The 24,384-nt window shown below is 36.5% G+C and overlaps 5 protein-coding genes across 6 annotated transcripts; 4 read left to right on the forward strand and 1 right to left on the reverse strand.

Annotated features, from left to right (window-relative positions):
- The first annotated feature begins 539 nt into the window (after positions 1-539).
- LOC113356540 (elongation factor 1-gamma 3-like) lies at positions 540-4,039 on the forward strand. The gene is made up of 8 exons (XM_026599701.1): positions 540-670; positions 776-819; positions 1,588-1,737; positions 1,835-1,895; positions 1,979-2,031; positions 2,408-2,509; positions 2,598-3,102; positions 3,474-4,039. Exons 2-8 carry the CDS (start codon positions 811-813, stop codon positions 3,851-3,853), a joined length of 1,260 nt encoding a protein of 419 aa, XP_026455486.1. The 5' UTR covers positions 540-670; positions 776-810; the 3' UTR covers positions 3,854-4,039.
- Positions 4,040-4,537: 498 nt separating this feature from the next.
- Positions 4,538-7,730, forward strand: LOC113361375 (11-beta-hydroxysteroid dehydrogenase-like 5). The gene is made up of 6 exons (XM_026604635.1): positions 4,538-4,720; positions 5,250-5,442; positions 5,707-5,792; positions 5,983-6,114; positions 6,320-6,487; positions 7,141-7,730. The coding sequence occupies exons 1-6, from the start codon at positions 4,538-4,540 to the stop codon at positions 7,447-7,449; spliced, it is 1,071 nt and encodes a 356-aa protein (XP_026460420.1). The 3' UTR covers positions 7,450-7,730.
- A 1,478-nt stretch (positions 7,731-9,208) lies between these two features.
- Positions 9,209-14,032, forward strand: LOC113356541 (shaggy-related protein kinase kappa-like). Its single transcript, XM_026599702.1, has 13 exons — positions 9,209-9,543; positions 10,252-10,501; positions 10,632-10,724; positions 10,813-10,872; positions 10,950-11,222; positions 11,494-11,568; positions 12,251-12,307; positions 12,382-12,522; positions 12,618-12,668; positions 12,747-12,842; positions 13,199-13,282; positions 13,378-13,480; positions 13,601-14,032. The coding sequence occupies exons 2-13, from the start codon at positions 10,352-10,354 to the stop codon at positions 13,687-13,689; spliced, it is 1,272 nt and encodes a 423-aa protein (XP_026455487.1). The 5' UTR covers positions 9,209-9,543; positions 10,252-10,351; the 3' UTR covers positions 13,690-14,032.
- A 150-nt stretch (positions 14,033-14,182) lies between these two features.
- LOC113356542 lies at positions 14,183-16,453 on the reverse strand. 2 transcript variants are annotated; one of them, XM_026599703.1, is made up of 4 exons: positions 16,177-16,453; positions 15,925-15,976; positions 15,440-15,680; positions 14,183-15,266 (listed from the first exon to the last, which is right to left on the reverse strand). In XM_026599703.1, the coding sequence occupies exons 3-4, from the start codon at positions 15,594-15,596 to the stop codon at positions 14,293-14,295; spliced, it is 1,131 nt and encodes a 376-aa protein (XP_026455488.1). In that variant the 5' UTR covers positions 15,597-15,680; positions 15,925-15,976; positions 16,177-16,453; the 3' UTR covers positions 14,183-14,292. The 2 variants fall into 2 exon arrangements, with proteins under 2 accessions (XP_026455488.1, XP_026455489.1); XM_026599704.1 differs by lacking the exon at positions 15,925-15,976.
- A 6,294-nt stretch (positions 16,454-22,747) lies between these two features.
- On the forward strand, positions 22,748-24,071 carry LOC113361376 (serine hydroxymethyltransferase 3, chloroplastic-like; the record flags this gene model as incomplete). The annotated part of the gene is made up of 6 exons (XM_026604636.1): positions 22,748-22,899; positions 22,979-23,153; positions 23,279-23,396; positions 23,498-23,610; positions 23,722-23,844; positions 23,973-24,071. Coding segments are annotated over 6 exons (780 nt in total), but the record flags the coding sequence as incomplete, so codon positions are not given.
- Between the last annotated feature and the right edge of the window lie 313 nt (positions 24,072-24,384).

Below are 24,384 nucleotides of genomic sequence, written 5' to 3' on the forward strand. Positions count from 1 at the left end.
TATCATATATCTTGTTAACATCAGCTTCAAGTAATACTCCAAAAAGATCGCGTTGCGTTGGCAAATCAAGTCGGGTTCAAATTATGTCGTTTGAAATTTTTTGAAATTACAAAATAAAATTTGAAATTACCTATTTGTAAGCAACAAAGAAAGAGCCGTTGGAAATAGAGTTTCCAACGAGCAGATTGACTAAATTGCCGACAAAAAAGGCTTTATCACCGAAGCTATAGGCATGATCATTCGATAACATCTCTATCGCTAACCCTTTTCTCATAATGGTGCGGTCTAGTTTCTCAGCCCACCTGGTATAGCAAATGGAAAAGTTTGCCACCATGCATAGAAAACCGGCCCAAGAATCGTAGAAACTGTTCCACATGGTTGTTTATGGTCCGATACCAACCGTACAATCCAGAACTAATGTGGAGGTCCTGATTTTAATAAAATCAAAATAAGTTGGGGGTATTCCATAAATAAGATGAAATCAAGGTGCATAGATGTAATTTTTCCCTAATAAAGGATATCCGCGATTCCTTTTAACTCCACTTTCCACATCTATATAAACCCTCAATTCTAACTTATGCAACCTCTCTAGAAACCCTAAAAAAACTTATTGCATCATACTCTAGTCTCCTCCAACAGAGCAAGGCTAGGGTTTTGTGATCTTCTACATGTAAGTTTTCCATCTTTGGATTTTTATTTTCTGCGGCAGATCTATTTCCGTCGGTTCTACTTATAGCATTATCAGATTCTGATATCGTTTCTTTCTTTTAATCAGATCTAACACCAAAGTTAATAGAAAATCGTGAAGCCATGGCTCTGGTTGGTGTTCTTTTTCTTTTTTCAGTTGTTATTCAAAGTTTCTTATATTCTGTATATGTGAATTCTGCATGCGTTTAGTTGTTATAGATTTGTTTTTTTGTTCTTGAATTTTGATAGAAATTACAAGGGTTTGGAAAAGTTAATCAGAATTAAGAGATTTTTGATTTAGGTCTACGATGTTGTCTGACTTCAGTTCACAAGTACGAATTTGTTCTGTTATACTCTGAATGTCTAGTTTTCATGTATGGTGATTACGGTGCTGCTGCTAAATTGGCCTTGTTAGATCGATGTTCAACTATGGCAGAAAATTGAAATAGGTTTAAGTTTTATTCAGCAATCCTAATGTAGTTTGTAGTTGTTGGTGATTTAATATTACTTTCTGAGTGGTCAAAGCAACCAGTCAGTTCCGAAACTACTGTTATTATTACTGAGTAGTTGTGTGTAAAAGGGAACTTAGTTAAGTTGTCACTTGTTTCAAGTAAAAGATGTTCTATGCTGGTTTTTTATATGCTATCATCCATTAATGAGGTTGGGAGGAAGTACTCCCAGATTTATATGGATGTGTGTTAACATTGACCAAGGAATATATCCTTGGTTTCCTTTTTTACTTAAGAAGATTAATTATGGAGAACTAGGAAAATCGAAACTGCTTTCTGGAGACTTCTAGTAGAGAAGAACTTGATGGCTGGTTTGATGTGAACGCCTTATCGTCGTTATCAATCTTTTGTTTAACTTCTCTGTTTATTTGCTGTTGTATCTACTCTGTAGGTCTTGCACGCTGGAAATACAAACAAAAATGCCTTCAAGGCACTTATTGTTGGAGAGTACTCCGGGATCAAAGTTGATCTTGTTAAGGATTTTGAAATGGGGGTTTCCAACAAAGCTCCAGAGTTTCTTAAGATGAATCCTCTTGGAAAGGTACTATCCTTTAAATGTTCATATATTTTTTCCTTAACTCATACTCTCCATCATTTGGCTTTAGATTTGGTGCTTGAACATGTTCGATTTTGTGTAGGTTCCAGTACTTGAAACACCTGAAGGTGCCATATTTGAGAGTAATGCTATTGCTCGTTATGGTGAGCATCTACACATTTATTTTAGTTTGCTGTTTGGAGAACTGTTTTGGTACTTATCAGTTCTCAATCTTCCTCTGTTGCAGTTGCTTCTTTGACCGAAAACAGTCCTCTCTTAGGATGTTCAGCCATTGACAAGGTAAATAGTTGTATGAACTGTTGTAGTTAATGTGATTTGTACAGTGGTTTGATTTGTTTACTGCAAGTGGCAAATCAAAACAATAGTAGTAAAAATGTGGTTGACATTTGTTAAATGTTAGATAAATCGTTGTTCAATATTTCTAAAACAATAGTAAAAATGTCAAACAATGTATATATTTTTGCTTGCAGCAAATACCTAAAAATTGATATTCTTTTAGTAGGTGTTTTTGTCCATTAGGACCAGGTGCTGTTAGGATGTTGATTCAGCAAGCAATTATTATTTTCTTAAAGGCCATATTTTCAGGGTTGTACTACAATTGGTGAATTTTTCCAATTGTTTCATTCTTCTCATTTTGTTAACTTGTCTGGTGCAGGCTCATATTGATCAATGGATTGATTTTTCTGCCATGGAGGTTGATGCTAATATCTTGCGCTGGTTTATCCCAAGAATTGGGTTTGCTCCATACGTCCCTCAAGTAAGTCCAAATCTTATTCGTTTTTGTAATTTCTCTCTGACCCTATCCACCAGTCTAATGAATTTTGCTCTTTCTCAATTCAATGAAGGCTGAAGAACATGCCGTAACCAGTTTGAAGAGGGCACTGGATGCCTTGAACACTCACCTTGCTTCCAACACTTTCCTTGTCGGGCATGCTGTGACTCTTGCTGACATCATAATGACATGTAACCTGGTATTGGGATTCAGTAAAGTCATGACCTCAAGCTTCACAAAAGATTTCCCTCACGTTGAAAGGTATTTCTGGACCATGGTCAATCAACCAAATATCAAGAAGGTTTTGGGTGAAGTAAAGCAGACCGATTCCGTTCCACCAGTTCAAGCTGCCCAAAAGCCAGGTGCTGCAAAGCCTAAGACTGAAGCTAAAAAAGAAGTCAAGAAAGAGGCCCCTAAGCCAAAGGCTAAGGAAGAGGTTGCCGATTTAGAGGAGGAGGCACCTAAGCCCAAGGCTAAGAACGCCCTTGATCTTTTGCCACCAAGCAAGATGGTTTTGGACGACTGGAAGAGGCTGTACTCAAACACCAAGAAGAACTTCCGTGAGGTTGCAATAGGAGGTAGGTTTATCTTGTTTTTTCTCTTATACATTCAGTAACCTGTTCTGGCATTAATATTTTCATATCATTGATTCAATGTTAGTTTAGATGTCATATACTTGTGGTGGCAGTATTATATCATTGTGTTAATTGTCAAGTTATGTTTTGTAAACGTGGCAATGGTCTTCTTAAAATGGTGATAGGGATTTCTGTGAGTCAGCAACTGCAAGTCATCTTATTAAACTAGGTTTTAGCTAGATGAGTTGTTATGCATGACCTCATTGCTAGTTTGAATGGTGCTTGCAATTCAATGTATTTAACAATAAAAAAAATGTATGTGTACTTGTGTAGCATTGTCTGTTTTTCTCAATATCCTTTATTGGCATGTGCAGGATTTTGGGAGATGTTTGATCCCGAGGGCTACTCACTGTGGTTCTGTGATTACAAATACAACGATGAGAACCTTGTTTCATTTGTCACCATGAACAAGGTTGGTGGTTTCCTTCAAAGAATGGACTTGGCTCGCAAGTACGCTTTTGGAAAGATGCTCATCATCGGCAATGAGCCACCATACAAGTTGAAGGGATTGTGGATCTTCCGTGGACCAGATGTCCCTCAATTTATTATTGATGAGTGTTACGACATGGAGCTCTATGAGTGGACTAAGGTTGATTTGTCTGATGAAGCTCAGAAGGAACGTGTCAATCAGATGATTGAAGATGCTGAGCCTTTTGAGGGAGAAGCCTTGTTGGATGCTAAGTGTTTCAAATGATCTGGTTTCATCTCCTCACCACTTGTTATTAGTTGTTGGGAATTTAGTGGTAGAGTGGGGGGGGGGGGGGGGGGGGGGGGGGGGGGGGGGTTCTGTCCCATGTTTGGTGTATTTGAATTAAACTTGAGTTTCATTTTGCCTACAACATTTTTGTCAGCACTCTCTAATATGAACTACAGGTTAATGTTTCTATGTCCTTGTTTATCTGATGAAGTAGTAGATATATGTTTTCTCCTATTTCCATGCGTTTGAGTTTTAAATGCATCTTTGCTAGTTTGGACCTGAAGTAGTGTTTTGTTTTTTGCCTATTTCTGATCCACCCTGGTGATTTTAAGGAAAAAATAAAGATTTTGCAGGGTTACTGAAACCGACTCCCCTTCCCGTGAAAAGGGCTTCGACAACTTAATTAGATCATGTTGGACCCGTAATGTGAAACGGAAAATGGAGAAACTTTTCCATTTGTCTAGAACTGAATTAGAATTGGCAAGCAGTAGAAGCACGTGTCAATGTTCTCCATGCATGAAGCCTGTTTGGTGTTGAATGTTGAGCACTAAACGTTATAGCAGCAGCTGCTTCCCCTGGTTTCATTCTTATCTCTTAATTTCATCGTCATCTCTCACCACTACTCCAATTTAAGCACTTCTCTCCTCAAAGTCTCTTCTTTGTGATTTAGAGATTTTTGAAATGGATATCTTGAATTCACTACTGAATATAGTGGTTCCACCTGCAAGTATGGTGATGTTAGCTTTTGCATGGCCAACTTTATCTTTCATACATGCTTGTGAATGGGTTTATCATAGTTTCTACAGTGAAAACTTGGAAGACAAAGTTGTTGTAATTACTGGTGCTTCATCTGGAATTGGAGAGGTTAGTCCGTCTTTTTTCATCCAACTCTAGTTTGCTCTAAAATCTATTACAATCCCCTTGATTCTCAATATCTACTGTTCACTCTGTCAGTTAAACATTTTTTATTTGCAAAAGAGTATTGTGCACATGATTTTTTCCACCAGTTCTTAGTATCAAAATTGAATTTTGGACAAACGGTGTATGTAAGTGTACTTTTGAGCTTCTATTGTTGCCTCTACCCGGCTAATGAACAGGTAAACTTCTGATCTGGAGTCAGATGAGCTACCATTGCAATACATATTCAATTGATGGTCCATTGCATTGTAGGCAAATAAATACCTTATTGGTTAAATACTGAGGATCCTGAGCATGCTTCTCTAAGAGCAAGTATGTCAGGGTGGAAATCTTGATCAATTCCCTCTGGGGTTCGACTTTCCTTGGCCCCTATTATGTAGACCTTAGTTCTCAGTTTTTCCATTGACCATGAAAAATAGAACATGCAGATAAAGAAAAATGATCCTTATGTTAACTGTACTGATGATGAGTGCAGCAAATAGCATATGAATACGCAAAGAGAGGGGCAAACTTGGTTTTGGTGGCTAGGAGAGAGTTTAGGCTTTGGGGAATAAGCAACAATGCAAGACTTCTTGGTGCAAAACATGTCATGTTCATTGCTGCAGATGTTGTCAAGGAAGATGATTGTAGAAGATTCATTGATCAAACTATAGATCTCCATGGCCGTGGTATGGCTCACCCCTTATATTATAATCGTGGTATATTTTCTATTGAGTATGAGTTAGGCAAGCAGGCAGGTCTAATATCGTGTATATTCATTCATCGATGCATGTAAAAGTGACCCAAAATAGAAATGTGGTTGCTCCAAGTCTCATTATTGAACTAAAAAATCTTCAAATGATTTGAAACTGGTAAATATTAATTGAAATCCTCAAGAAAAGGGGTTCTGCTGAAATTACCTTGATGTTTTTCGTGTCACATATTTGCAACAGTGGATCATTTAGTAAACACAGCAAGCTTAGGACACACCTTCTTCTTTGAGGAAGCCGCTGACACCTCCGTATTTCCGCATATGATGGTAAGGCTTCCTGCTACTTGTAGTTGCCTTTTTTCCGAATGATCAATTATTAGTTTGATGGTTTGACCAGTGTATTCATTTCGTGTATTTCAAGTCTTACATATTAAATTATCCAATTGCTGGCATTACCCTATATCGAGATGGGTGCAAAAACTTTTTGAGGTAATTTTGGTATGGCGTTAATGTGCAGGATATTAATTTTTGGGGGAATGTTTACCCTACATTCGTTGCGCTACCTTACCTAAAGCAGAGCAACGGTCGAATCATTGTCAATGCATCGGTTGAGAATTGGTTACCTATGCCTAGAATGAGCCTGTATGCAGTAAGTAGCAACATCGCCATTTAATTAGTTATGCTGTTTACATTGAGGGGAAAACGTTTATATTAAGCATTAAAAAAACATAGCAGATTAAAAGAGGATTTAGAATTGGATAAAATAAAATCATCTTTGTCAAAAGTAGTCTTGACTATTAACTTTCATGTCCAAGTAGAAATGCTTATGGACAAAGTCTGTCCTTTCTCATTAGGCAGCAAAAGCGGCTGTTATAAACTTCTATGAGACGTTGAGATTTGAATTGGGTGATGAGGTTGGGATAACCATTGCAACACATGGTTGGATCGGGAGTGAACTGGCTGGAGGCAAGTTGATGTTGGAGGACAGAGCAGCTGAGATGCAATGGAGGGAAGAGAGAGAAGTAAGTAGCTGTTTGACAAATTCCGATTCCCAAATATATGCATATTTGTATAACTAGTCTCGTGAGTTCTTGGAATAAAATGAATATTCATTATACCGAGTCTATAACGTGAGTAGCTGGGAATATTACTCGACTAGTTTTGCTTAGTACTTTGTTCCATTAGATAATGAATGCACTAGGTTGCGCAGTTGGATTTGACTTGTTGAGAATCATTTGAAGTTTCTCCACGGGGGGCTGATCTAAGGTTTTCGTGAGGATTAACTAGCCCCATTTCATGTGTGCTTGATTTGTATTCTTTACTCTGAATTTACAATCATCTGTTGACTGGATAAAGCATATAACATTCTAGTATGTTGTGAAGATTGACCTGAATGATGATGTGTAAATGGGACTCGGATCATCTCAATCTGTTCCCAAGGTGTAACTTTGTGCTAACAAAAAGTGATACGTAAATGCATTAACATATCTCATTTGGATAATAGACTCTATATTATGATTTGGTTAAGATATACAGTGGATTGGTTTCTTGTTTCAGGCTCCAGTTAATGGTGGTCATTTGCAACAGACTGTATATTATGAATTGGCGAACAACCTGTTACTTACAGGGCACCGATTTTTGTTAACATCTACTGTGCATTGGTTTCTTGTTTCAGGCTCCAGTTAATGGTGGTCATGTAGAAGAGTTTGCAAAAATGATAGTATCTGGGGCATGTAAACGCCAGCCGTACGTGAAACTCCCTAGTTGGTATGATATATTCTTCGTCTATAAGGTTTTTGCACCAAATGTTCTAGCATGGACGTTTCGCTTGCTGTTTGCAACAAAGGGGTCGCCTAAAAGGATTACCACCTCCCAGTTCGGGACCGGTAGGCCGTTACTCGAGACTTCTTCTCCTAGAAAGCAACTCACTGGACCTCTTACTTTCTCACCGTTGTCTCTCCAGCACCAAATGAAGAATGAATGAATATCCCCTCACTAGCTTCAAACAGCAGTCTATCTCACAGGTCTAAAGCATCACGCGGAAAGTCAGGAGCGAAGCAGCTAGCTGTAGCTGCATCGCGCATATGAAATCAGTTTATCATGGAGATACATGTATGTCTATTGGATTCGAGACATAGTTTGAATTACGTTGTGTGTCGGCTTTGTACATAGTTTTTTACAAGAGTAAGTAGACTGGAGTCATTACATTCTGCGACCCGTCCATAGATAATAAACCTAAAAGCGAAACAGGCCTACAATAAATAATTGGCGAGCTGAATAAAGTAGAACTTTTATCTCATCACTGCTTGTTTACAATGGTGGGGTGTACTGCTCCTGCATCTTCCAAATAAAGTAGCTTTTTATCATCAGTAGATGAAAAGGAGTCTTTGCTTGTTTCATAAACAACTTTAGTTTGATGCATGGGTTAAAAGTTTTAGGCCAAATGCACTCCATTCTGTTCAGTCATCCATGGTTCTCCACTCCATGTCCCGGTTTGATGCGTCTGCCGATACTCAGCGGGGAAAGTCCCTTCTGGCTTTTGCAGGCGTGAAATAATTACCTGGGATTTTATTTTAAGATGCTTTAAAAGATGACACCGACTTGAAAAAAGAAAAAATCAAAATCAACTTTACGTGCTAACTGTAATTCTGTGGGATGAGCATTTTTTCAAAATCTGAAAGGTGAGTGGAGAAATCATGTCTCAATCTCATCAGTAGAGTAGAATCCCACGCCTCTCTCACTCTCTATAAAAAGCAACATTTCTCATACACTAATACTGCATTGATTGTGAAATTTTCTTGTGTATTTATTCAAATTCAGTGGTCCAATTTTGTGATTAAGCAAAAGTAGACAACAAGTGAAAAAGAAATCATCTATCTTGTAGATATAAGTGCACCTAGCCAGCTCAATAATGATGAGTTTTTTTTCTTTGACTCGATGAGTGTTCTTTTTTTGTTGTATTCTCATCATCCCTAGTTTGGTTTCTCATCCATATGGTATGGATATGGTAGAATACTTGCAAGGGGCCTTCCCCGAGTTGGGTGGCTAATTTAGCATCCAAAAATCTTTTAATTGTGATTCCTACATCTTTCTAACTAAAGAAAAGTTTTTATTTTTGATCGATTAAAAAATCTTTTAATTGTGGCCCGCGCTAAAGTAAAGAAAAGATGCACATGGTGGTGACGATGGTAATGTGGATGTCAAGGTCTCCGGGCCATCTGAACTCAGAGTGTATTTAGTTTACTGGTTAAATCCAAATAAAACAAAACAATCCTCATCACAACCATCATTCTCCCGAGAAATTGGCAATCCCGAGGCAGACTTCAGACGAAGTTTTTCCTTACAATTATTGATATGTTAGACGAATACACTCAACTCAAGATTTTCAACAAGTAATTAATATTGCTGGTTTTTTGTCCAAAATCAACAACAATGCTTGTAATAATTTCTTATTTAATCATCCTCTAGATGAGACGTTGATGGTATCTACAATGTAAGAATTCTCCATTTTATTCGCTATTTGACGCCTTGTGTGTAAGCACTTCCGGCCATATGTAGCCAAGGCCGACTATGATTGTGTTCTTCTGAGAGCGCTACGTCTAAAACCAGAAGAAGAAGAAACAATTCAAATAAGGTCCCAAATGTCACGTGATTGATGCAGGGTGAATGACGTTACCATCCAGACTAAAGAGAAGGAAGAGAACAAATATAACTCTTGTCTGTGGGGCACTCCAGCCAAGGAAACTGGAGTGCAGGTCCAGGAAAAAACAAACGAAAAACCTTTTTCAAGGCCAGATATGACGGAACACACACAAAACAACGCCACCACCCCCAACAGTAGTAGTAGTAGAAGTAAACAGACTACAGAGCTGTGAGCAGCAGACTGAGAGTAAAGAAGAAGAAGAACTGAAGAAATTTTAAAGAAAAATCCAAACACCAGCTCACTTGTCATCATCTCTAGTAAGACTGCAGCAGCAATTCTCAGAATTCAATCTCTCTCTAGGAATTCTCTTCTTTTATATAGACTTGGTGTCAAAAGTTTATAGAAATGCAAGAATTCTGCTTCAAATTTACCCAGGTTAGTCACCCTAACTAAAACTAATTTTTATTTTTATTTTCAGAAGGCGATTTAGATCCCATTTTTAAGCTTTAGAGTAGGAAATTCTGAGTAACCTGTAATCATTTTTAAGCCTTTGAAAGTTCTTGAATAAAGTTTTTATGAGAATTGATCAAAATGAACTGGTAGTGAACAGTTATGTAGATCTAATCAGGAGTTGAGATTGGGTTTATAATTAAGCAGTATCTTGAAATTTTTCTTATTAATCTAAGTATTAGTCATCTCCATTGCTTTTTCTTTTTTTCATTTGTGTTTTAATTGGGATTTCTGTATGTAAAATTCTACTTTATGTGTTAGAATTAGGGCAATAAATTTGAGGTGATAGGAATGAGATATGCATGCGAAAAAAGGTTTAGTGATTTCATTTATAGTACTATGTTCAGTATCCTTAAACCTTCATGTGACCTTTAATGAATGAATTTTTTTTTTTTTGAAGCATTTTAATGAATGAATGAATGAACGTGAATTGTCTTCGATTTTGCTCTGTTTCTAGGGTTTTAGTTTAGAATTAGTTTTTTGGTTCTCGCCTATGCCATGAAATGAATAGCTTCATCAGTTATTAGTTGTGGTTTGAGATTGAAGCTAACAAAGAAGTGATTTTCTTGAATGTTTTTAACTTTTTTGTTCATATGAGGTGTACAATTTTTTAACATAGACTTGTTTTTCCAGAAGGATAGGCACCTGGGTGAGATGGAAGGAAGAATAGAAATAAACCATCAAGTGGGTAACAACTATTAGCTTCTTCATATTTCAACGCAACAGTTAGGAGATGGGATCCACGGGTTTGAGTCATGGGGGGATAGGGAGTTCCAGGACAACTACCAGCTTCAAGAGCTCCTCGAGTTCTGTTGACTGGCTTGGAAGAGAGATGCTTGATATGAATATAAGGGATAAGACATTGGAAGAGGATGATGATAAAGTAAGTGATAGTTTGCAATGGTGATGGTATTTATGATGAGTTTGCTTTCCTTCAGCTAAATACATGTAAGCATAGGGTGGTTGTTTGTGTTTTATCCGAAATGTAATGGCTTTTAACTTATCGTTTGCAGGATAGTGAACCAGAAGTAATCGATAGTGTTGGTGCCGGAGCAGGGCATGTAATAGCAACTACAGTTGGTGGTCGAAATGGCCAATCGAGGCAGGTTAGGACTGAAATAAGTTGTTAGTGCTTGGCTTGATTATGTGGTGCTGAAGTTAGTGTCACTGAAATGTTTCGATTTTACTTTGCAGAATATTAGTTACATAGCAGAGCATGTGGTTGGAACAGGTTCATTTGGAGTTGTCTTCCAGGTAAACTGAACTTGAACTGGGTGTAGTTGGAAAACCTGGCCTTGTTTTAGATTCTCATAGCTTGTTGTATTTTGTAGGCCAAATGTAGAGAGACTGGAGAAATAGTTGCAATCAAGAAGGTTCTTCAAGACAAGCGTTATAAGAATCGGGAGCTGCAAATTATGCAAATGTTGGATCACCCAAACATCGTAGCTCTAAAGCATAGTTTCTTTTCGACCACAGACAAGGAAGAGCTATACCTAAATCTAGTACTTGAGTTCGTCCCAGAGACTGTTTATCGTGTTGCAAAGCACTACACTCGGATGAACCAGCGCATGCCCCTAATATACGTGAAACTCTATACTTATCAGGTTTGTGAAATTCTTTATATCGTCTCTTCTTACATGGAATCATACTTGGGTTTGATAATATACAGGGATTTTATTGATAAGAGACAGTAGTAGTGTAAGTATGATGTTTCCTAGTAAGAAGTAGTTACTGTCTGCTTATGTAAATTGCCAGAAATTCTGCTATCCAATTATCATATCGTAAATTAAGAGAACATTATACTATATATATCGCATGTTCATAGTGGGCTAGTGCTTCAAAGACACTTAAATGACCGGTTAATGTTTGGTGCAGATCTGCAGATCGCTTGCTTACATTCATAACTGTATTGGTATTTGTCACCGTGATATTAAGCCACAGAATCTATTGGTAAGAGCCATCTTGTTTACTCTAATTAACAAGTACTTGTTTGCATATTTCATTTACAAGTCCTTCGTACAGTTTAATATTCGTACACTGTTAAGATCCTTTCGTATTTGCATTTGCATCTGCATCCATCCCCCATGTGTAGCAACTCTAGAGAATCAAAATGTCAAAAGGAAGAAATGCCGAGGTATTCTCGGTTGGGTGTTCAACAAAAAGTTGTTAAACTACTTACACCCTCCTCAGTACCGCAGTGGATACACAATCCCAACAGTTCCATTGTTATCTATGATACCACAAATCGACAGCAGTCTTACCCTAAAAGCTCAAACAAGCTGCAATCCAGGAAATGCATATGCAGCCTTATAAGACCTATCGGCCTACCTTTACGTGTTTTTGTCTATGGGATCATCCTGTGTAATTAGGCGGACCCTTTTGTTCAGAAAATGACCGTCTTTGATATGGTTCTAAGCATCTGCCTCTTTCTTCATCTCACAATGCATTCCTAGAGCTCCTGTTTCTTATTGCTGGTGCTCAGGGCAGCTGGATAAGATGCAGATTTTAAGACGATTTTCAGAGCCTGAAATATGCGTAGTAGTTTAAACGTTTGTATTGGTGGTCTGGGCAGCTGGATAAGATGTGCCAAGTGGACTGAGTTTTTGTTCTTGTTTTTGTTTTTTTATTTCAGGTGAACCCCCATACACATCAGCTGAAAATTTGTGATTTTGGAAGTGCAAAAGTATTGGTGAGTTCATCATTAGCAAAGCAGCTATTATCTCTTCATTTATATGAAATTGCCTCTCATTCCATTTTACGCAGGTTAAAGGAGAACCTAATATTTCCTACATTTGCTCAAGATATTACCGTGCCCCTGAGCTAATCTTTGGTGCAACTGAATACACAACGGCTATTGATTTGTGGTCCACAGGTTGTGTAATGGCTGAGTTACTCCTTGGTCAGGTAATTTTACTTACAAGCGCGTTCCTTGTTTTCATCCTTCCCGTTCAACATTTTATCACCTGTTTTGACTTTTGGGCGTTTTATCTGGCTTTCAGCCCTTGTTTCCTGGCGAAAGCGGAGTTGATCAATTAGTCGAGATCATCAAGGTAATGATTTCGGATGTCTTATACGGTCTTCGGGTTTGAAAATATCTCCAATGTCTTAACATAATTAACATTTTGCAGGTTCTGGGGACACCAACCAGGGAAGAGATCAAGTGCATGAATCCGAGTTATATAGAGTTTAAGTTCCCACAGATAAAGGCACACCCATGGCATAAGGTATGCCAGTAGCTATATCATTTTTTATCATGTTAGCTATAGTTTGTATTACAATGTGGGAACCGAGGGTTAGACCCAAGGAGAGTATTTATGTCTGAGAAGCCCTCTTTCATTGGATTAATGTCACCTTTCAAAGTAAATGTGTAATATGATTCCATGGAAATTAGCTCTCTTAGAAGGACCTAGCTTTTTAATTGTAAATGAGGCAATTTAGAGATTTAGAGACTAAATCTGTCTGTCCGTCTCTCTAGTCTCTCCCACAATTCTTGGAACGGTAGGGGATATCCCTATCTCATGCTAATTTAGAGTAACAAGCAGGAGACTTATGAGTTTCATTTTCCTGTTTCTCTCTCCAGGTTTTCCAAAAACGTTTGCCCCCAGAAGCAGTGGACTTGGTCTCGAGATTTCTGCAATACTCCCCTAATTTGAGATGCACTGCTGTAAGTTCAAATTATGTATTATTTACCAAATTTTCCCTGTTTCAGTTGAATGTTCTTAACCAGTTCCTGAAACTTGTATATACACTTCAATACAGTTGGAAGCTTGTGTTCACCCTTTCTTTGATGAATTGAGAGATCCCAGCACTCGTCTTCCAAATGGTCGCCCTCTTCCTGCACTCTTCAATTTCAAACCACAAGGTAAAATCTACGCATGATTGTTTGCTGTGTAAAATATGGTTTGTTCTTATTAGTTCCTATATACCGAGTAAAAAAAAATCTTATTAGTTCCTATATTCATCGGACCTTCTTTCCTGGCAGAACTCTCTGGCATATCACCTCATATCCTCGGTCGACTAATTCCTGAGCATGCTAGAAAGCAGAACTTGTTCATGGCGTTAAACAGTTAGTATATAAATGCTGGAAATTGCTGGACGTTCCTTCATCCACTGTTTTGTACCCTGCATTGGTCTGATCATATTGAGATGTGTAAAGTTCTGTATCCTTCTCTTTACCTATACGCCGCATGTGGAAGTTTTCCGTTAGAGAAAGTGAGAAAAAAAGTAAGAGATGGTCGTGATGCAAATAAAAATTTCCTGACATGTTTGTGAACCTAATGTCTGAGTATTTCTAGTATAATTGAAAGAGTAAAATTTCATATTCAGATGTGTGAAGTTCTGTATCCTTCTCATTACCCATATGCCGCATATTAGAGAAAGTGAGAAAAAAAGAAAGAGATGGTTGTAAAGCTGACATATTGTGAACCTAGTGTTCCAGTATTTCTGAAAGAGTATTTGAGTTCACTGATTTTCCGAGATCTCTATATCTTTGTTGTCTACAAATTCCACTACAAAAATAAGAAAAGAAAAAGGTAAAAGAGGAAGAGGAAAAGCTTGAGAGATGTATGAAAATAAAAGTGTCCATTCTTTATTTGCAGCTATGCTTCAAATCCTGTTTGTCAAAATATATATGTTCCCACACACATGGGCCACTTGAGAAATCAATCTTCAAATCTAAAACCCCCTTCCATTTCTACAAATTCTACATTCGTTAACATGGCCACAACCAATACACCCAACATTCTGCACCCTACCTGGGGAATAATACCTAGTCTTAGAATGACCAATTTGCGGCCTAGTAATCTCGCTTCTCCCTGTTGACATAGTTGATCGAAACTGTCCACTCATCACACCGTTGCACTGACCGTGAAATCTTGATGTCGTGTGTGGTTGGTGTTGGTGACACTGTTGTTCAATCGAGTGCCGGTGGTGTTGGTGGTGATTAGAGTGAGGATGTTGTTCTTCAACATCAGGAGGGGAGTGTTGCTGATAGTGATGCCTATGAGAATGAAAAGGCTGTTGTTCACTAGAATAATGTTGATGGTGATGCGAGTGACCTTTTGGTGGTTCAATGAAGTGTCTGTGGTGCTGGGGATTGGGATGAGGAGGATGAGGATGAGGATGTTGATGTTGATGCTGATGCTGCTGTTGATTTGTATGTTGGCGACTAAGGTTGCATAAATCACTGGGGGAACTGTGTACTCTATGCATGTCTCGACGCAGTCCGGTGGATACAAAAATGTCATGGCTGATAGTTTCAGAGGGAAAAACATCTGGCCCAGTTGACCTTGGAGATGATCCACATGATGAGCTAATGCTGAAACAGGGACGAATCCTATTAGTTGAGGAAGAATGTACAACTCCGTTGATGGCATCAATGTATCGCTGCTCAATTGCATAACTTTCATTGGTATTGGTGGGAAATATCTGACTTTTGATTACAGTTGGATCTGATGGGAAGAGAAATGCTCGCAGTTTTGGGATTTCGTTGCTTTCAGATGCTCTAGAGTGTCGGTCATATTCATCTAGCATATAGCGCAGATCATCATCATTTGTAACTGAAACTAGGGCATCTAAATCTTCTGGGATCAATTGGTACTTCAGAACTGTATCACCACCAAATATGCCGGCAAGTTTGGCCATCAATTCTGCAGAATGGAGTTAAAAACAAAGCAAACATTTTCATTAAGAACCCAATTTTGATACCAAAAAGCTAAAAAGTTGATACACAAAACAAATGGAGTAAACAGTTAAGATATTTGATATGAGGTTTGGTAAAAAGGGTACACAGGAAAAACAATCCAAAACCGAATGTTCATACCTGCGAAGTTGATATTACGAGGAACCACAACCAGGCGAGTTTCGCCTCCAATGTATTTGAGCTTACCATCAGCAGGCCTTGGTAATATTTTACCACCATGACTACACAAAAACTTCACCTTACACATTCCTGTATCCTCCACTTCTTCAACAGCCATTTCCTTCCTATCTCAGTCCCTCTTCTCCTTCACTGCTATATACCACTTGTTTTCGTAGCGCCAAATGTGTCTTCAAAACAATTCCTGCACCAAAACACCCGGCAGTATATAATAATCTGAATTTTCTAATGTCTCGAATCAAACACGTCTAATGGGTGTTCCTAGATGTCTTCCTCTTAAAGGAGGGTATTACTATAACCCAATCCATGGATCTAAATAATTTGCTGGTTTCTTTAAGGGAATTTTAATCAAACATCTTTGTTTCAATCAATAAAATAAAACACACAAGGAAATTTAGACGAAGACAAATTGGAAAAGGAAAACAAACCTAAAAACCCCTGATTATGTTGGAACCATTCAAATTTAGGAATTGTAGATATCTGCAAAAAAAAAAAAAAAAAAAACCCAGTTCCTAATAATACAGAAAACTTAACAAAATTAGGGTTTCATATTATGGAAATCAGAAATCAAGAACAATTATGGAAAGTTTAATTTTCTTATTTTGATTTATAACAAAGAAAATTACTTTTGTCAAAAAGAATTGTTGTGTAAATTAGGGTTTCAGATGTTTTTTAATTACCGAGATTTGAGGGTAAGAAAGTGAATATTCCGTTTCTTCTGCTCCCGATGAACCACTGATTTATTCTTCGTCTTCGTCTCTGTCTCTTAATTTTGATTTTTGTTTAAGACCTAAAAACAACAAGAATCTTCAAACCGGAGTCTATGACCAAATCCCATATTTATAGTCATTTCGCGAGCCAAAAGATTTTTGAAAGAGTTAAATTAGAGGACGCACCCCTAGAAGTTTCGTAGGTTTAGACATACCTACACCGTTTTAATGTTGTATTCAGATGTTAGGCCATAAGCCACCATTCTTCCAACCGGTCAGTTTTCTATTTATTTTTTTTATACTAAGAAATTTTAATTGTTACTAATGATTACATAGTCCTCCTCCATCCATTCCACAATGTTAGGAGGATAATGATCATAATGACAATAAGATATTGCTTTAACTATAACTTTTTTTGTTAGATTGTGAGCAACATTGTTTCCATACCTGTGAACTAACTTACAAAACAACTTGTAATCATGGTTGAACCAGTGTATCTGTAATTCTTCACTGGTAAGTGAGTTCGTTACAGTTTCACAGTTCATTTCAAAAACAATTTGATTAAATCCCAAAGATTTCGTCCATTCCACTGCCATCAACAAAGCTTTACACTCAAAATGTTCAGCTCCAAATTCCGCATCCACGACACCTTCCATTGTTAAACCTTTGACTCCTAGATAATTACATGCAAAATCACGGATAATTAGTCCGATTAACCCTTTTCCTGTGACAGATATAGAGGTCTCTGCCTTGGACTAAACTTAGTATTTCTAAAGCTTTAGGAGGTTTTGGCTTTAAAAATCTTGAAATGTTTAGTATTGCTTTACTTACTAAACTTGCTTGGAAGGCTTGCACTGATGAAAATTCTCTTTATATGCAAATTGTTAGAGCTAAGTATGGTAAAAGTGGTAGTATATTGCAATTGGATAAAATGAAAGATGACTGTTCTAAGATTTGGAGAAGTATATATTATGAATTAGAGGTTGTTCATAAATACTCTATGTGGGTTGTTAGATGTGATACCAAAATTAATAATTGGCTAGATTGTTGGATTATAGGCTTAAATTGTCCACCCGTCCCAGTTATGAGTCTTTCTAGCATTGTTACTTGTAATCTTGTTTGTGATCTCTTCCTACCAGACACTATAATTTGGAATTCTGGCCTAATTACTTCTCTTTTAACCATGAAACTGCTACTGATATTTTGAATATGAATGTACCTGCTACTGATGAGGATTATCTAATCTAGAAGCCAGATAGAAAAGGAAAATTCTTTATTACTAGTGCATACAATACTTTATGCACTAGTTATGTGAACAATGGTATAAGTTGAAATACCATCCCTAGAGATGTTTGGAAACAATGGCACATTGGAGTTCCACATAGAGTCCAACTTTTTATTTGGAAATGCTTGAAAGACATCGTTCCTACTAGAGCTAGAATAACAAGCATAGAAATGAGATTGAGTTGCGTTTTTGTTTTTGTAATCATAGTATGGAATCTATTGAACATCTTGTTTTTTTTCTTAATAGAAAGATGGTTGTTATTATTAGATGGAATGATGAACAATTACATCTTCAGCTAACGAAAATTAATCTCATTTGGAGCAGTATTAGTCCATACACTAGTTATTCCATCCACTCTAGCTATTTTAGATAGGATATCTGCAACTTTATTTCTTTCTTTTGAAACATAACTAAGTTCCAAGAGGAAAAGTCTTTAAAAAATTATGCTAGATCAGTCTATGGATCTTTTTTTTTTTGTGAATGTGCTTATGCTAGATCAATTTGGCTTGCTCTGGGTGTTAATATTGCTGACATTTTACAGACTTTTAATTCTTTCAAAGATAGGGATGTAAGTTGGTTTGGTAATAATAACTTCAGTCAGAATGATCATGTTTCTGTTCCAGAAAGTCACATTTGCAAGTTAATGTGCATAGTCTGGTACATTCGGAAAGACATGTGCAATATGGTTTTTCAGAATACCAAACCAAATGCATATGCTACTATTATAAGAATTCAACTTATGGCCGACCAATGGGATATCTATGTTGCTTCTCTCAGAATTAACAATAATCCTAATGCGGATATATAAGAATGGATTCCTCCTGCCAAGAGTTATCTTAAGATTAATATGGATGCGTCGGTCAGTTTTTCACTTAGTCTCTCGAGAATGACCACATATTCCTACCCGCCAATCAGTTTTTCGCTTAGTCTCTCAGGAATGGCCATATATTCTTGCCCACCAATAAAAGTGGAAGGAGTGCCCTGACCCCGAGATTATAAGATCAAGATAGGTGGCTGTTGTTGGTGTCATTGTAGTATATTGGTAACGTCAGTGGGTGATGATACCAACTACATGAGTCTGAAACTTATCAACACCAATTTCTTTATTGATCATTGAAGTTTCAAGTATCCAATGGAAAATAAATATCATTGTTGAAGATTTTTTCTTTCTATTTAATTGCAATGTGTTAGGGGTGTGTGACATGTCAAGAAAATACTTAGTACCCAAATTAGTAACTAGAACATAACATGCACAACACAAGGTACACCATGCATGGCTGCCATATATAATGTGTCCGAGCATGCCATATTATGTGTAAGCCTATCTGACTCAAGGAAGAAGGCCATTCCGCCGAAAGTTTAGTTGGCTTATTGGGCCGAAAGTACAATAGAAATTCTTTTAATTAATACTCGATTATTTAATAAACTCTCTTAAATAATATTTTTGACCGGTCCCGAGTCGGGGACAACATGCCAAATTAATAATTCGCTAAAATTATAAGATAAAACATTTTTGATTACCTATGTAGATCCCATATGAAATATAAATTAATGATGCACATATATATTCAATACATTAATGATTTACGAAGACTCTTTGAAAAATAATTTAATTGTCTTATGTTTTTTTTTGCTAAGATCAATATCGCATTGAATTTCATATTTAGTTTTCTTATCATTGTAAGAATTGTTGGTGTTGTTTTCTCATAGCTCAATAAGAAATTACTCAATGTGATTGCCTCTTTAATAGCCTCGTTTCGTGAAGGGGGATATATTGTTGAACTTTCATCATCTTCTTCCACATCTTTATCAGTTCCCATAACGCTCTCGATTATTTATTCATCAATCAACAACTGTGTAACTTCATTTTCTTTCGGATAATTTAGGACATCTTCGACATTCATTGAATTGCGATAGCCCAACTTCTCGATCAAATTTTGCAAGTTTTGAGTGATTTCACTGTCTGTATGTTAATCCAAATATCTAAACTTGTAGCGAAGTTTACAATGACAAAAACATCAATTTAAACTAAACTTGTGATACGAAATTTATCTATCATTAAGTTAATAAAATATTAATTACAATATAAATTAATAATTGTTAATTTATCGGTTAATTAATATCTCGTTTAATTAATAAATTTTGATGGTCCCGACAACACTAAGTTATATAATTTCTCTGTATAGTTGGCTTATTGGGTGCAGTCTAAGGAAAAATTCGACTAGGCTATAAATGATTTTACAGTTAATCAGGAAAACAATCGAAGTCATAAAACTACAGAGCGCGTCCTCAGTGGCTCCATAAATGCTACCATGTTAACTTTTTTTTGTTTGGAATTTGCACTTGGGTATGCGGTTCCAACATGCTTTTTACTTTCTAGTCTGGTCATTTTGATAGAGAAATTTATGATACAAATCCTCGTGGATACCATGTCGTAAAGAACAATAAATAGCGAACAACCATTATGCTTAAAAAAAGAAGTAAATGAGGTCAGATATATACTCAAACATAGTTTAGTATGTTTTAAATGGGTCATTTAACACATGGTTTAAATGGATCAAATGGACGAGTAAAAATTAGTATGGGTGAAATGGACACAAAAAAATAGCAAGGATGAAACTGGATTCATCCTGACTTAAACTTAAAAAATAGGAAGGATGAAACTGAATGCATCCTGATGTAAATTAAAAATAAAAATAAAATATTTGAAAATGGGTAGGATGAAACTGTTTATATCCTTGTTATTTTTATATTTTTGTCCATTTAAACAGTATCAAAATCTAAATGTCTTTTTCATCCAGGAATTGTTAATTTGGTCTTTTTAACCAATTTTGTGTTTGGTAATGGCAAATCTTTTTAGGAAACAAACAAAAGTTACGGGTTAACAAAAACACAAATCAATTACCGGTCAAGGGGCTTTATCCATCAAATTCCAACTTCTTAGATCATCTCAAATAAGAGGGAGAGAATTATATTAAAATCCGACGTGACATCGAATATACTGGACGTGTATAATAATAGGGAAAGATTGTGTATTATTGTGTTAGAAATGATTGGTTTGTCGTTCGATTAAAAGTATCAAAACATACGTGTACTTAAAAGCCTAAGATAACCCAACATGACCGAAAAAAAAGACGAAATAACGCCTAAAGTGAATGGTCCACCGGCGGGTTAATGATTAACCGATCGATTGATGATTTTCTCTTCTGAGAGTGAAACAGTCCTATCGGTGTATGCTTCAGCAGTCACAAAATTGTTCAGCTTCATTCCCTTATTCCCCGTATCCCCTCCCATCTTCCCATATATGGGGTAGGGAATAAAGCTTTACGAAATATCCCAAGCCCATGAGAGATGGCTAATCGGTTGTACAAGGAACAGATCCCTCATTGGACATGATCTTGACGTTTCGGCTCAAGGGTTGTTAAGTTATGAGCCCAAAAGAGTAATTGCCTCCCTTATTACCTATGTTAAGAGAGTGCTTACCAACAACTAAAAACAAAATTCTAGTATAGACTTTTACAAGTAGGAATTACCAATAGGTATTATAGGTATTATTATGGTAGTCTTAGTTAGTAGCAGGTCCATCCACTAAAGCCCAGTAACCAGAGTTCCATAATAAAAAGAAAAACAGGAAATTGGACCAAAATTTTTATCCCTGGTCCGTTACACGTGCGGGATGTCATAATCCACTTTTAAAATACCCAAACTACCCATTCCCTGATAATACATATATGTTTCTTAAAAAAAACCACCATTTTTTACAGATCCGAGTTCCGCTCTCCTCCTCTCTTTCTTCATCTTCTCAAATTTTGCTCCTGCTTTTGAATTACGAGGTAGAGTTTTTTATGAAGATCTCTTTGAAGATTTACAGGTATGTTATGTAATATCTTTTTCTGCTGTTTTTTTTTTCAACTGAATCTGTGAAGATCGGATCGTTTTGATTACGTTTTCACCTTCTTCTTTCGGTTTTTGTTTGTTTTTTGCATTTATTTTTGTTTTGGTTTGATTTTTATGAATCTTGATCGTAATTATTTAATTTTTTGGCTAGATTATGATGTTTTTAACATATTTGAACTTTCGATTTGATTATCTTGTTGTTTTCGCTTCTTCATTTTATCAAAATCGTGCTTGTTTGTTGTTTCAGGGGTATTATCCAACAGTACATATGTTGAATACTGATACAAATTGCTTTTGATTCTATTTTGTTCTTAGTTTTATCACTTGTTATTGTTTGATTCATAAGTACATATCTTCGATACTGAAATAAGACTCTCTCGATTTATGGTCTTCTTCAATATCTCTCGTTTCTACAAAATCAGATGAAAATTTCTTTATTGCAATGTTTATATTAGGGTTTTCACGATCTAATCGTGGTTGTATTTGATTTCGTCTTTTATCTCCGTGTCTAATTTGTTGATTATTTTACTAGATCTAGATGAATAATCAGATTGTTTGTTCATTTCGTTATTAGATCTGATTATACCAGTTCCATTTTTGTTGGTTTTATATTTATTTCAGTTTGTTGTTGTGTATGAACCAGCAGTACGTATATCCCGTACTGACAGAAACCTAGTCTACTTTTAAGAAGAAGAAGAACAAGATGGTGCATCATTATGATTTACGAGGAGAATATTTGTTTTTTGTTTCCAGGTATGCTTTCTAATAATCTTGTTTGATTATTTTGTTCGGGTTTTCTTCTTTTGATTTGTTTTTTTATTGTATTATGATAATCAAATCGATTTGATTGACGCTTTTATGGTTTTTAGGTTTGTTACAGTTGTTTTTCGTGTATGAATTGACAGTACATATATGGCGTACTGATACAAAACTCTTCTAATTTTGTTTTATTTGAAGTTTTTCCAATTTTTTTGGTTCGATCCATGAGTATGTATGTATAATACTGATAGGAAGTGCTATTTGCTGTGTTTTTGCTCCTTTTTTAGTCTTACCCTTCAGTACTTATGTGATATAATGTAATATGTCTTTCGATTCTCTTATTTTTCATAGATCTTTCACCTGTTGTTGTCATACTGTTGATTTGTAGTTCATGAATCTTCAGTACATATATCGCATACTGATAGGAAGTGCTCCTTGTTATGTTTAAGGAGAAGTGAAGAAGATGCAGGCATACAGTGGAGCTGCAATAATGGGTGCTGCTGTACAACAATCCAATCTTTTTACTTAAGGTTCTTCAACTTTTTTTCCCAAGTTGGGTACTACTACTGCGGATAGATTACCTTCTCAAGTTAGGCAGACCCTGAAGTACGTTCAATAATTGATAGTGAGAAGAATCGTCAGTTTAACAGCTTGGAGCTCATTGCTTCAGAGAATTTTACATCTCGCGCAGTAATGGAAGCTGTGGGTTCTTGTCTCACAAACAAGTATTCAGAAGGGCTTCATGGTAAAAGGTAAAGATGGTGCTTAATGTTGTATTTTTTCCCTGTATTTGTATTGAAATGCATTTGATCATTTCATTCTGCAATGTAGGTACTATGGTGGCAATGAGTACATTGATGAGCTAGAGACACTTTGTCAACAAAGGGCTTTGGCTGCATTTCACTTAGACCCAAAGAAATGGGGAGTTAATGTCCAACCTCTGTCTAGTTCTTCTGCTAACTTTGAAGTTTACACTGCACTTCTCAACCCACATGACCGTATTATGGTAAGTTGAGGCCTCTTTCTCTTTCTCTCCAATTTTTTGAAATCAGTTTTGAACCCCTAAAGGATGTAATCAACTCTCCTTTCAAAATATGGGGTTGTATTAATTTGTTCATGTAACTGGCACAGGGTCTGGATCTTCCTCATGGAGGTCACTTGTCACATGGATTTATGACTCCTAAAAGACGGGTATCTGGGACTTCGATTTATTTTGAATCGATGCCCTACCGTCTTGATGAATCAACAGGTGCTGCTCTGCATTCTTATATTGTGTAATGACTATGTGGTATATTGTTGTTCATTTATAATTCGTTGATAATTTGCATTCATTACCAAATTCACTTGTAGGCCTTATTGATTATGATATGCTTGAGAAAACTGCCACCCTCTTTCGACCAAAACTCATCATTGTTGGTGTTAGTGCTTATCCTCGTGATTTCGATTATCCTCGAATGAGAAAGGTATACACATATCTTTTGATTGTCAACAATTGTGATTCTTAGTGATCAGAGAATCAGACTAGTTAACCCATTACGCACACCTAATTCCCTTTCTTGCTATGTTTCTTGAAGATTGCAGATTCTGTTGGGGCTTTTCTCATGATGGATATGGCTCACATAAGTGGTCTCGTTGCTGCATCTGTACTTTCCGACCCATTTGAATACTGTGATGTTGTAACAACCACCACTCACAAGGTACATCTAGTCACATTCATAAAGTCTGCAAGACTGCAACTACTGACACCAACACAAGCAGCATTTGTTTTTATTGGTTTAGGTTCAAGGGTCATGTTGTTTACTATGTCTTATGTTTCAATTTGCAGTCATTACGAGGTCCCAGAGGTGGCATGATTTTCTTCAAGAAAGTTCATGTTCTTTGGGTTGATATGGAATCTGCGATTAACAATGCTGTTTTCCCAGGGTTACAGGCAACTAAAACTGTAGCGGTTATTTGTTATTTATCATTGGTTCAACATTATAACATTTTTTAGGTTTGTTACAGTTGTTTTTCCTGTATGAATTGACAGTACATATATGGCGTACTGATACAAAACTCTTCTAATTTTGTTTTATTTGAAGTTGATCCAATTTTTTTGGTTCGATCCATGAGTATGTATGTATAATACTGATAGGAAGTGCTATTTGCTGTGTTTTTGCTCCTTTTTTAGTCTTACCCTTCAGTACTTATGTGAAATACTGTAATATGTCTTTCGATTCTCTTATTTTTCATAGATC

Source organism: Papaver somniferum, chromosome 3 (genome assembly GCF_003573695.1).
Source record: "Papaver somniferum cultivar HN1 chromosome 3, ASM357369v1, whole genome shotgun sequence".
NCBI classification, from domain to species: Eukaryota; Viridiplantae; Streptophyta; class Magnoliopsida; order Ranunculales; family Papaveraceae; genus Papaver; species Papaver somniferum.